The sequence below is a fragment of the Rana temporaria genome, chromosome 1 (genome assembly GCF_905171775.1).
Source record: "Rana temporaria chromosome 1, aRanTem1.1, whole genome shotgun sequence".
NCBI lineage: Eukaryota > Metazoa > Chordata > Amphibia > Anura > Ranidae > Rana > Rana temporaria.
Window position 1 is genome coordinate 469,302,519 of NC_053489.1, and position 13,899 is coordinate 469,316,417.

The following is a 13,899-nucleotide window of genomic DNA, read 5'->3' on the forward strand; positions in this document are numbered from 1 at the left end:
AGGGTGATGTGCAGTGTTAGTTTTCAACCACAGATAGCGTTTCGCTTTTAGGCCAAAAAGTTAAATTTTGGTCTCATCTGACGAGAACACCTTCTTTCACGTGTTTGCTGTGTCCTCCACATGGCTTCTCGCAAACTGCAAACAGGACTTTTTTTTTTAACAATGACTTTCTTCTTGCCACTCTTCCATAAAGGCCAGATTTGTGAAATGTACCTCTAATAGTTGTCCTGTGGAAAGATTCTCCCATCTGAGCTGTGGATCTCTGCACCTCCTCCAGAGTTACCACGGGTCTCTTGGCTGCTTCTCTGATTAATGTTCTCCTGGAAAAAATTGGTTCAACTCTGGTGCAGTGTTGCCAACTGTCTGTATTTTTGCTGACAGTTCGTAAAAACGGGCACTTTTCCCCCCGTTCGTAAATGTCCGTGGTTACGGGAATGTGCCAGTAAAAATAGCCGAGATCGGTTCTGCTTTGAACTGCGCATGAAGATTGGAGGCAGGGGGTGATTGGAGGCAGGGGGTGATGGTGGTTGTGGTGGCAACACAGAGGGGGATGGAGGCAGAGGGCAATGAAGCTAGGGGGAGATTGGAGGCAGGGGGAGATTGGAGGCACTGCAGAGGGGGATGGTGGCACCGCAGAGGGGGATGGTGGCACCGCAGAGGGTGGGGGAAGGAGACAGGGGTTGTTGGTGGCACAGCAGAGGGGGGTGGAGGCAGGGGACAATGAAGGTAGGGGGCCTGGGGGAGATTGGAGGCAGGGGGAGATTGTGGCACCGCAGAGGGGTGTGAAGGCAGGGGGTGTTGGTGGCAGAGGGGGGTGGAGCCAGGGGGTGAGGTGACTAAATAATTTGCCCTTATTATATCGAAAATAACAAAAATAAGTTTTTTTACCTTAATACTTACCTTAAATCACATTGCTATTTGCCTAGCGTACTTGTTTGTAGCCTAAATACTGAAATTTGCACCTAAAAATTTAATTTAGTAACTTTTGTGAAATGCCAGTAAAAACGTGGCTGTGCCAGTAAATTTCGGGTGTCGTGCCAGTAAATTTCAATCTGGTAGGTTGGCAACACTGCTCTGGTGGGGTGTAAGAGAATCTGCCCACATCCCTAAATAGCCATAGAACAAACAGAGACCCTCAAATGGGACTTTTTAGGGCAGAAACTCCAAGTGAGCATAGGACAATAGGGTATGATAAAATATATATTTTTAATATCCCAAAATATAAAGGGACACAGACTAGACCGTGTCAGGTACAATACATTTAAATAGATGCAAGATAAGCAACATATCCACATGCCGACCGTGCCATAGCCGAAAGACGGCTACAGCCTGGTCGAGTTATTCTGGGAGGACGTCCATGGATGTCCTCTCGTGCATCTCGTGCGCCCCCTGTTGCGTGCTCGCAAATGTGTCCGCGCTCGCCGGGTTCACGGAACCCCGCGCAACACGGATCATGGTAAAGGGGCAATGATAGCGGCCCTTTACCACGTGATCGCTCCATCAAATGACGGAGCGATCACTTGTAAACAAACCGGTGTCATGTGATGATCGGTACATTGTTGGAGGAGAGGGGAGAGAGCGGATGGCAGCAGCGCTGCTCTGGGACAATTGAAGTCACAGCTACAGCCATCCCTGCCCATACCCTTCCCATACTCTGCCATACCCTGCCCATACTCTGCCATACCCTGCCCATACTCTGCCAAACCCTGGCCATACTCTGCCAAACCCTGGCCATACTCCGCAATTCCCTGCAATACTCTGTAATACCCTGCAATGCTCCGCAATACCCTGCAATACTCCGCAATACCCTGTGCAATACTCCGCAATACCCTGCAATACTCTGCAATACCCTGCAATACTCCGCAATACCCCGCAATACCCTGCAATACTCCGCAATACCCCGCAATTCTCCACAATACCCCGTAATACTCCGCAATACCCTGCAATACTCCGCAATACCTTGCAATACTCCGCAATGCATACATTTTAACCACTTCCCGCCCGCTGGCCATCATATGACATCTTTGACTTTGTGCGGGGATATTTGAATGAAGCTACAGGCATCATTCAGATATCAGCTTTTTCAGCCAACGATTCCCTACACCATAAGAATGATCCTAGGGGCTGTTCCACTGTTTGATCGTTCTTACGGAAGGCGAGAGGGGACGTCCCCCCCCCCCCTTCCGCTGCCCTCCGGTGCTTCTACTGATTCACCGCTACGATCGAAGCCAATATAGTTTTTTTCAATTATTTCGGGCTTCCTAGCCTAGAGGTGAGATGTGGGGTTTTATTGACCCCATATCTCATTGTAAAGAGGACCTGTCATGCCATATTCCTATTACAAGGGATGTTTACATTCCTTGTAATAGGAATAAAAGTGATCAAAAAATGTATTTTTGAGAAAAAAAGTGTCAAAGTAAAATTAACAATATTTTTTTTAACGTGCCCCTGTCCCCGTGTGCTCGCATGCAGAAGTGAACGCATACTTAAGTCCCGCCCACATATAAAAACAGTGTTAAAACCACAAATGTGAGGTATCACTGCGAACGTTAGACCGAGAACAATAATGTTGGCCCTAAACCTCCTCTGTAACTCAAAACATGTAACCAGTAAAAAAAATTAAAGCGTCGCCTATGGGGATTTTTAAGTAGCAAAGTTTGGCGCCATTCCACGAGTGTGTGTAATTTTTAAGGGTGACATGTTGGGTATCTATTTACTCGGTGTAACTTAATCTTTCACATTATGTAAAAACATTGGGCTAACTTTACCGTTTTTTTTTTTTAGCACAAAACTGTCCCCCCCCCCCCCCCAAAAACGCGTTAGAAAAATTGCTGCCCAAATACCATGTGAGATAAAAAGTAGCAACAACCGCCATTGTATTCTGTAGGGTCTTTGCTAAAAAAAACATATATATATATATATATATATAATGTTTTGGGGTTCTATGTAATTTTCTAGCAAACAAATTATAATTTTTACAGAAATTTCAGAACGCCTGAAGGTGCTCCCTGCATGTTGGGCCTCTGTATGTGGCCACGCTGTGTAAAAGTCTCACACATATCGCCATACTCGGGAGGAATAGCGAAATGTGTTTTGGGGTGTAATTTGTGGTATACATATGCTCTGTGTGAGAAATAACCTGCTAATATGAACATTTTGTGAAAAATAAAAAAAAATCTTTGCAAAGAATTGCAGGAAAAAATGACATCTTCAAAAAACTCACCATGCCTCTTTCTAAATACCTTGGAATGTCTTCTTTCTAAAAAGGGTCGTTTGGGGGGGTATTTGTACTTTTCAGGCATCTTAGGGTCTCAAGAAATGAGATAGGCCGTCAGTACATCAGGTGTGATCAATTTTCAGATATTGGCACCATAGCTTGTGGACTCTATAAGGGTCCTTTCACACGAGCGGACCGTTCGTCCGTTCATTACAAGTCCGTTAACGGACTTGTAATGAATCCCTATGGGAACGCGTCCGTTAGCGGATGGAGCATCCGCTAGCGTCCGCGTCAGTCGGGATCCGGTTTTCCGAACGGAAGAAACCCTATTTTTCGGCGGAATGGACCGGATGCAGACGGACAGGCGGTCCGTCTGCATCCGGTCCCCCATAGGGGACAGCGGAGCAGAGACAGGGCGGTCCCTGCACAGTTTTCGGGGACCGCTCCATTCCCCCAACAGCTCAGCGGGGATTCCCGCTGAGCTTTGGCGGACACACGGAGCGGACCCAGAAACGGTCCGCTCCGTGTGAAAGAGCCCTAACTGTCTGCTGAAAACGGGTCACAGGAGTGCAGAACGAACTACACTACTGTGATCCACAGGAAAAGTACAAACGAGCTTTGGCTGTACTTCTCCTTTAATTTTTCTATTCATAGAAAATCCAGCCAGCCTTGATCTCCCTCAAAAAAAGGCCCTTTTTAATAAAATTGCCCCCAAACCATTATAGTTTTACTGTAAAGCCTTTCATGTAACACAGTGAAGTAAAAATAATAGTTTGGAGAAGTTGTATAGGTCTTTATATTACCCACAACATCAAATTTAGAATTTGTACCCTGTTGTGTTTTACATTGTTAGATGGTTGAGAATAAGTATCAATTTTAAGATTATGGCAGCTGTACAAGTTGCATACCTAGTGCAGCAAAAGAAGAGACTTGCAGACCCGTGTCAGGCTTGTATTGTTGGCTTTGTTTCCTTGTGAAAGCAAAGGCTTTTATTTGCAACTCGATTTTTGCTTGTCTTGTATAGTGATTATTTTATCCTTTCAAAATAATGACGGCGTATTATGCTATTAAGTTGTTTATCTTGTGGCCAATGCCTAAGCTGCTATGAAAAATGCTGGTGGTCTGGCATTATATGCAGTTTAGCTTGTCTTGACCTGCCAGTTCTTTTTTGTGGGATCCATTGAAAAGGTATAATGGAGAAAAGCTCCTTTTTGGTTTATTAAAGAAAACTTTAACTATAGAATACCCCCTTATCACCCACAGACATGGAAATGATTGAAATGAACCATTTTAGTCACTTTACAATTCTTTCCCGTACCACCTTTATCACCCAGGCTTTATGTGATCTTATTACACAAATGCCCCGTACACACGATCGGGTTTCCCATTGAAAAAAATCAGATGAGAGCTTTTGGTCGGGAATCCCGATCGTGTGTATGCTCCTTCAGACTTTTTCCAACAGAAAAACTGCTGGAAAAAGATAGAGAGCAGGTTCTCTTTTTTTCCGTCACGAAAAAATCCGCTCAGAATTTCCTATCGTGTGTACGAATTCCGACGCATGCTGGGGAAAAAAATCGACGCATGCTCAGAAGCATAGAACTTAATTTTCTTGGCTCCTCGTAGTCTTTTATGTCACCACGTTCTTGGCATTTAAAAGTTCACCAAACTTTTGTGTGACCGCGTGTATGCAAAAAAAAATCCAACTTCTTTCCGACGGGAATTCCGCTTGTGTGTACAGGGCAATAGACTAGGTTAGCTTTGGCTTCCTGTGGGCAGATGGTACAGGACACCTTCCTTTACACGTACATGAACTTTAATGACATTGCAGTCTTAGTCTGTAGGATTCAATATTGAGTTGGCCCACTCTTTGCAGCTATAACAGCTTCAACACTTCTAGGAAGGCTGTCCACAAGGTTTAGGAGTGTGTCTATGGGAATGTTTGACCATTCTTCCAGAAGCGCATTTGTGAGGTCAGGCACTGATGTGAACAAGAAGGCCTGGTTCGCAGTCTCCACTCAAATTCATCCCAAAGGTGTTCTATCGGGTTGAGGTCAGGCCAGTCAAGTTTCTCCACCCCAAACTCACTCATCCATGTCTTTATGGACCTTGCTCTGTGCACTGGTGCGCAGTCATGTTGGAACAGAAAGGAGCCATCCCCAAACTGTTCCCGCAAAGTTCGGAGCCTGAAATTGTCCAAAATGTTTTGGTATGTTTTGGTATGCTGAAGCCTTAAAGCAGAAGTAAAGTCTGCTATATATTTTTTACTTCAAGGCCCCCCCAGGTGGGTTATGCCATAATGTACTAGTATGCATAGCATATGGTGTCCTCCCGACATAGCCCTGGGAGCGATCCGGTAGGCCCCCAGCCCTTCCATCTTCGCGTCTTCCTGCAAGGTTCCGTGCCTTCGGGACAGCTGACAGAGGAGACCAATAGGGTCTCTTCAGTCAGAAAATACCCTGCTTCTCAGAGGATTTTAAGTACAAAGAGTTTACTTCCTCTTTAAGAGTTCCCATCATTGGAACTAAGGGGCCAAGCACAACCCCTGAAAAACAACCCCACAACATAATCCCCCCCCCCCCCAAAGGATTTGGATCAGTGCACAAAGCAAGGTCCATAAAGACATGGATAAGCGCGTTTGGGGTGGAGGAACTTCACTGGCCTGCACAAAGTCCTGACCTCAACAGGATAGAACACCTTTGCGATGAATTAGAGCAGGGATTGCAAGCCAGGCCTTATCATCCAACATCAGTGCCTGACCTCACAAATTCGCTTCTGGAAAAGTGGTCAAACATTCCCATAGACACACTCCTAAACCTTGTGGGCAGCCTTCCCAGAAGAGTTAAAGCTGTTATACAGCAGCTGCATGGACCAACTCAATATTGAACCCTACCGTCTAAGACTGGGATGCCATTAAAGTTCATGGCCGTGTAATGGCAGGTGTCCCAACTATTTTGGTAACATATTGTATATATACCAGAACTAGTGCCTGCAAGCAGTTGACAGTATAGTGGAGGTTCCTTGCTGGTTTGGGGCTGCATTTCTGCAAATGGAGTTGGAGAGTTTAGCAGAGGTAATGATTTTCTTAAAGGGGTTGTAAAGGAAACATATATATTTTTTAAAATAACAAACTTGTTATACTTACCTCCACTGTGCAGTTCATTTTGCACAGAGTGGCCCCTATCCACATCTTCTGGGGTCCCTCGACGGCTGTCTCTGGTCCTCCCTGCAAGAACTCCACACATTCATGCGAGCTCCCTCGCATTGTGTGGAATCCTTGCGGGCGTGCTCCCGTGCTACAGCGAGCGGCCATAGCAGCTCACTGTATCACTCAGCCCCGCCCCTCTGTGCGCCGCATCATTGGATGTGATTGACAGTAGCGCCCGCCAATGGCTGCGCTGCTTTCAATCCATCCACTCTAGCCAATCAATGGCCAGGCTGAGCGGCGAAGAGGATGTCGGGCCGAGCGGGGGACTTTGGAGGGGTCAGGTAAGTATAACGCAGGTAGAATGCAAAAAACGTTTTCCTTTACAACCCCTTTAATGCTAAAAAGTACAGACACTTATCCATCATGCATTACCATTATGTGTACTTCTGATAAGTCCCAAATTGATTCTTCAGCAGACCAACGGCCCCAAACATACAGCAAGTCAATAAAAACTATCTTTTAGTGAAAAACAAGAACAAGGAGTCCTGGGGGAGTATAGTTCCTTTAGAGCCCTTATCCCAACATAACTGGGCCTGTCTGAGATTTCATAAGAAGACAAAAACAACTGAGATAGCTTAAGGCCTCCTTCACACGTGTGTTTACCCAAATACACCGGATTCCAGTGGTGAGAATCAGTGGATTCTTGTGGCTAGAATGACGTGCTTGTGAATGCCAGTGGCTGCCTAGCCTGTAGAAAGTAATGACAGGCTGACAGCAGCCAATACTGTTCGTTTGTTGCCAAACACCAAGCGGTTAGGTGTCCAAGCCTGGATGCAGTCAAATGCAGTCATCTTATATTTGTAGATATCTTTAGTCTGCTTAGATAGGTTAGTTGGAAATGTAATCTCAATCTAATTAGAAAGTTTCAGTTTTTGGGAATATTAAATGTGTATAAAGTCAATTTCAGTAGGTTCATTTCTAGCTGTTTCTAGTTGTGTATTGTCTCTTTCTATGGCTTGTTTTATCTATGCTAGAAAAAGTTGAGATAAGATGGTGGGCATTATGTGTGGGAGAAGAGTGTGGAGGGTACAACACCAAGCAGTATATGCAAGCGAGAAATTTGGAGGATATGGCACCAGGCACCATTTGCAGGGAAATAATTCAGAAGGTATGATGGTGGGCAGTATACACAGGGGAGGATTGAGGAGGGTATGACAGTGGGCAGTATGTACAAGGGAGGAGTACAGAGGGTATGGGGAGGGGCGTGGAGGCTATGATGTTGGACAGTATATGTGTGAAAGGTTTGATGGCAGGCAATATGTGCAGAGAGGAGTGTAAAGAGTATGGCAGTGGGCAGTGCACCCAATAGTTTGTAAAGGTAGTGGTGAAAGAATGTCATGGCAGTGCACACAGTTAGGTTATAGAAGGTTGGTAGGGTAAGTCACACTTTTACTAGTTTATTACTTTTTTTTTTTAACGTTGAAGTTTTATTAGACCCCTGATGCCTCCCCTGTGTCTGTCAGATAAATATATGGGACAGGAAGTGTGTATTCTGGCTGTGTTGTGTGATTGCATATGTGGTCTATCTGCTGTGCTTTACCCATGAATGCTCGTATGGTGTCTTACCCAAACAAGAAAGCAGTGTGTATTAATTTGACCAGATTTTTAAAATGAAATCCGGGGACATATTTTTTCTTTACTAGTAATGGCAACAATCAGTGACTCTCTGCCTGTCGCCGCCCCCCTCTCAGCCTACTCTTCGGGCCCGGCTACTGCTGGATGGGGAGCGGAGGAAGATCAATCCGCCAGGGAAGGCAAGGAGATAGGCAGGTGGCTGGCCAGGATTTGAGCCAAGGCAGAAGAACATGCGAGCAATGCTAAACGGTCATGCGTCCGAAACTGAGGAAATATTCCATCCGCTCCAACCAGCACATGATCATCAGAAAGGGGCACAGATAATGGGAAAAATACAACCCCCCTATGCTAGTAGGCACGGCGGAGCGGGGGGGTGTAATTCAAATTTTTTAACTGATTGTCTTTGAAATTGCCCCTGCCCCCTATTAAATCCAATCTGGGGACAAAACCCAGGACAGACTTGGTCCGGGGACAGTGTCCTCAATCAGGAGACTGTCCCCTGAAACTGGGGAGGCCTGGTCACCCTAGTGTGTATGGGAAATAAGCTATTTGTGCATGCATAGGCCATTGATGTGTGTAAAGCCATTCACTTGTATGGGCTGCTTTGAAACCTCCACGTGCATAAGGCCTCAAGCCCTGTACACACAACCGGAATTACCGGCGGTAAAAAGTCAGCTGGGAATCCCGGGGGGAAAACCGAGAACCTGCTTGGTAACTTTCCCCCTGTACACACCAGAGGTTTTCCGGCTGGGAAAACTGTCATGAGAGCTTTGGCCGGGAATCCCGGCCGTGTGTATGCTCCACCACAGTGTTTCGAATAGGAAAACTGCCGGGTTAAAAACCGACAGGAATCCCAGCGGGAAAAAAGAGAACCAGATCTCTTTTTTCCCGCCGCCATTCGCTGCAGTTTTCCTGTCAGGAATACTGCCATGGAGTATACACACGGCCAGTTTTCCCAGCCAATAGCTGTCACGGCAGTTTTCCCAATGGGAAAACTGTCCGTGTGTATGAGGCATTAGAGTGCAAATTTCTCCCTGTGGAGGAAGCTGACAATAAACATGAGGTAATCTGGAAAGGAGAGCTTGGATGGGGAGTGAACACTGACAAGAAGTACAGACAGGCAGATAGGAGTATATTTAATACAGGTTTAATGCTGTTTAATGTGCCTGTAACCCCAAGTGTTCAATGGATTTTCTAAAATACAGGATATGCAGTATGAAGGTTAGCTCTGTGTAATGAAAGAGCCATCTCACTGCTGCCATAGATGCTGGATGTGAGGTGTGTGCTGGGCCAGGACACCAATGGGTAGTGTAGCTAAATTCAAGAAGAAAGGCAGAATTCTCCACTAACAAAGTTAAAGTGGAACTTAGACATTATATTATGTAGGGTGTTAATAGGATGGGCAATTACATAGACTAAAAAGTGTTTAACAATTATTTCTTCAGCAGATACTTGTGTATCAAGAGGCTTTGCTTCATAGGGAGCGATGTGCTTTCATCAGCTATTTGCTTTTATGTAAGAATTGCATTTTGCCTGTTTGCGGTTGTCTGAAGAGGAGGGGCAGTCACTAAAATGATCAAAACTAAAACCCATGAGAGATGAATACAGATTTGTTTCTGTAGTCTACTGTGTTCATATTTTCTATCCTTATTGAATGGCTGTACATCTTTAAAATGTTAATTCAAATTTTCCTTGTCAAAAAAGTTTTATTGATTGCACAATAACATGAAAGTACATTGTTACATATACAAGTATATATATAAGCTCTTTTGTTAAACAACAAAACAATAAAAATAATGTATGTAGGTAACATAGTATGTTTTGTTTGTGTTCAACTTCATCACACGCAATTAAAGAGGTTGCGCCCCCCCCCCCCCCCCCCCCAAGGCCCCCGTTTACTTACCTAACCCCTCAAAAGTTCCATGCCATGCACGCGCAGACTTCTCAGCCGGCTTCTCGGCTCATTCATTGGTTGATTGAAAGCAGCGCAGCCATTGGCACACGCTGCTGTCAATCACTTTCAATGATGCGCGGCGCTGGGGGGCGGGGCCAAGTGATACAGTGAGCGGCTATAGCCGCCGGCTGTATCACTGGAGCACGCCCGCAAGAACTAACCATCATGCGAGGGAGGAGCCAAAACAGCCGCCGAGGGACCGCAGAAGAACAGGTTCAGGGCCATTCTGTGCAAAACGAGCTGCACAGTGGAGGTAAGTATAACATGTTTGTTATTTTTTATTATCTTTAGTGTTCCTTTAATTAATTGCTCTATGTTACTTTATCATGTTAGTATGAATATTAGTATATTAATTGTAACTATTAATACCTAAAAACTTTGTATATATGTAAATCTATCATGTATTGATATAGAGCTGAATGATATAGATAAACAAATGTTATACATTAACTTAAAAAGAAAATAAAAAATAAAAAAGTTAAAGCGGTAGTATAGCCGCTGCTGTTTTTTTTTTTTCATACCTGAAAAGCAAAAGCCATAATGAGCTGGTATGCACCGCATACTAGCTCATTATGAAATACTTACCTTGAAACAAGGTTAGGGGAACTTACCTGGTCCACGCCGAGGGAGATGTCATCTTGTTTTGGTGTGTCTTCCGGGTATCGCCGCTCCAGCGCTGTGATTGGCTGGAGCGGCGATGACATCACTCCCGCGCAGACTTCTGTCTGGCAAGGTCCGGTGGTTGCCGGGCCTTTAGCCGAAGATCCCCGCTGCACATGCGCCGCTGCAGTCAGCGGCACATTGCGAGGGGAATATCTCCTAAACCGTACAGGTTTAGGAGATATTCTTTATACTTACAGGTAAAACTTATTATAGGCTTACCTGTAAGTGAAAGTGGTAGTACAGAGTTTACTACCACTTTAAGAGAAAAAGGGGGGGAAAGAAAGAATAGTGAGAGAGTAAGTTCACAATGTCGGTCCAGGTACCAGGGCGTGGTTCAGTATAGTTATTCGATTTAGAAATAGAAGTGTGGTTACACGGTTTTGTTAAATAATCAGTTACCATGGCTGAAAGACTGAATCATTAAAATTTGGGGGTAAATGAGTCTTTATCCATGGGTTCCACATTTTCTTGAATTCCGGAATATTGTTACCTTCAATAGCTGACATTTTAGCATTGGACATTGCAGAATTCATTCTGTTCTTAGTTTTGGTAATTTCCATGCTTTCGCCATTGTTTGCTTAGCAGCGGTTGAAAGTTGAACAAAAAGCTTAAATTGGGAGAATGTTAGATGATCTGGTTTCAGATCAAGTAATGCTATGGCAGGGTCTGGTGCTAGCGGCTTTTGGAACATTTTGGAGGCTAGTTCAAAGATTTTCCCTCAAAAGGATTGTGCTATTGGACATGTCCACCATATATGCATGTGTGTTCCTGGATCTGTGCAGCCCCTGAAAAACAGAAGGCTGAATGATTGGGAGTGTATTTAGCCACTCTGGCAGGTACAAGATACCAGCGTGTTAGGACTTTATAATTTGCTTCCATTGCCGTAACATTGGGCAAGGAAAATTTAGTAGTTAACCATATTCCGGTTAGTTCCAATTATCAAACAGAATGAAGGTGAACTCTTACCCTATACCAGGGGTAGGGAACCCCCGACACAGGTGCCTCAAGCAGCACACAAAACCTCTTTTGCCAGCACTCCAGCACAGGAAGAAAACTGTCCCTACTCGGATGGAGGGGCTCTCATGCTTAGCATGGTCAGTTTGAAATAAGAGAGAAAACGAACTAGCAGGATCACCAGGTATTTCATCCTTAGTAAGCAATACAAAGAGAACAGGATAGAAGTAATGGTACAACATACACATATCAGGAATATGAAATGTTGTGGTAATTTATTCTTTAACCACTAGAGTACCGTGCCATCGTCAAATGACGGCTCCATGGTGACTCTGAATATTCAACAGGACGTCATATGACGTCCTGTATTCCCTCGGCCACTGGGGGGCGCGCGAGCGTGCCGGCGGCGGCGCGCGCGCGCCCGGCGCGACCCTGAGATGCTGATGCGCGTGCCTGGCGGTCGCGATGTCCGCCAGGTACCCGCGATCAGTAACGACAGAGCAGGGACGTGGAGCTCTGTGTGTAAACACAGAGCTCCACGTCCTGTCAGGGGAGAGAGGAGACCGATCTGTGTCCCTTGTACATAGGGACATAGATCGGTCACCTCCCCCAGTCACCCCCCTTCCCCCACAGTTAGAACACAATACAGGTATACATATTAACCCCTCCCTCACCCCCTAGTGTTAACCCCTTGAATGCCAGTCACATTTATACAGTAATTAGTGCATTTTTATCGCATTAATCGCTGTATAAATGTGAATGGCGCCAAAAACGTGTCAAAAGTGTCCGATGTGTTTGCCGCAATGTCACGGTGACAGTAAAAAAATCGCAAATCGCCGCCAATACTAGTAAAAAAATTAATAAAATAAAAATGCCATAAATCTATCAGCTATTTTGTAAACGCTATAACTTTTGCGCAAACCAATCAATATATGATCATTGCGATTTTTTTTACTAAAAATATGTAGAAGAATACGTATCGGCCTAAACTGAGGGGAAAAAAAAGTTTTTTTAAAAAAAATTGTGATATTTATTAAATAAAAAAGTAAAAAATAGTGTTTTTTTTTTTAAATTGTCACTCTTTTTTTGTTTATAGCGCAAAAAATAAAAACCGCAGAGGTGATCAAATACCACCAAAAGAAAGCTCTATTTGTGGGAACAAAATGATAAAAAAAATGTTTGATTACAGTGTAGCACGACCGCGCAATTGTCATTCAAAGTGCGACAGTGCTGAAAGCTGAAAATTGGCTTGGGCAGGAAGGGGCGTAAGTGCCCGGTATGGAAGTGGTTAATTGAAGAAATTGCAAACTGGTCAAAATTCTAAGTATGCACTTTAGGTGAGCAAATCTTTACAATTTTTTTTATTTTTTGATAAAATGACCCCCAAAGATACCTGACATACATATTGATTAAGATGACTTAAAGAAGAAGGCAGCAAGCATGTAGGCTTATTGCTGTATTAATATGTGAGCCTGTGTGCCCCTTATTGTGATACAAAAAAAAAAAAAAGAGGATCCGTCTCTTTCAGGTCTGCGATGTGCAGAACAGTATGTTACAGTTGGTTGGTGTTTTGAGCGCGAGACCTTGTTTTTTTGTAAACTATATTGGCTGGTGTCATCAGTGCAGAAGCCCCTAAAAAATACCTTTACTGTATACTTGGTGTGCTGTACTGAAACATCTTAAGCTGGGTATACATGCATAGATTATTTTCACTCTACCCATAGGCTGCACAATATAATCTAACAGATTCCCCCATTCATGCTATAGAATCTCCTGCAATGACTGTTGTATCAGTTACTGTTCAGCCAGCAATTCCCACCCGGCTCCTTCGATTTTTCTAATCAAAGGATGCTGGGAGGGAGGTGGTTCACCAGGGCACGCACATGGCAAATTTTGGTTGGTTTGTTGCTCAGAAACCGGTCGAAATGTGTAGGGTGTGTACCCAGATTTAGAGGTACACACACTAGGGGAGAGCTTTGCTTATTTTTATTTAATAAAAAAAAAAAAACTCATATTAGGTCCCACAGATCAGGTGTTATATGTGGCTAGCTACACATCCGTTTTCTCACTTTAAGTGTCCGGTAATAGTAAAATGCCTCTCTCTCTTAAATTGTTTATTTTTTCATTGACAGATCACCAGAAATTGGAGCGTGAAGCAAGAATCTGTCGTCTCCTGAAGCATCCTAATATTGGTAAATAATGTTCAGTCTTGTAAACCATTCATTTAATTTGGAATTGTGACTAATGTGGTCATATATGGCTCAATCCTTCCCAATTCTGGTGTAAAGTAATCTGTGCCATGTTAGCTAATAATCTTGGCTATCTCTAAAC

At 44.2% G+C, this 13,899-nt stretch overlaps 1 protein-coding gene across 10 annotated transcripts in view; it reads left to right on the plus strand.

Moving 5' to 3' along the window:
• CAMK2D (calcium/calmodulin dependent protein kinase II delta) overlaps positions 1–13,899 on the plus strand; it is a 373,137-nt gene that overhangs the window by 128,622 nt on the left and 230,616 nt on the right. For all 10 annotated transcript variants that reach the window (XM_040328664.1, XM_040328594.1, XM_040328611.1 and 7 more), the window contains exon 3: positions 13,701–13,760. In XM_040328664.1, the coding sequence (XP_040184598.1) occupies positions 13,701–13,760 (60 nt within the window). The remainder of the gene's footprint in view (positions 1–13,700; positions 13,761–13,899) is intronic.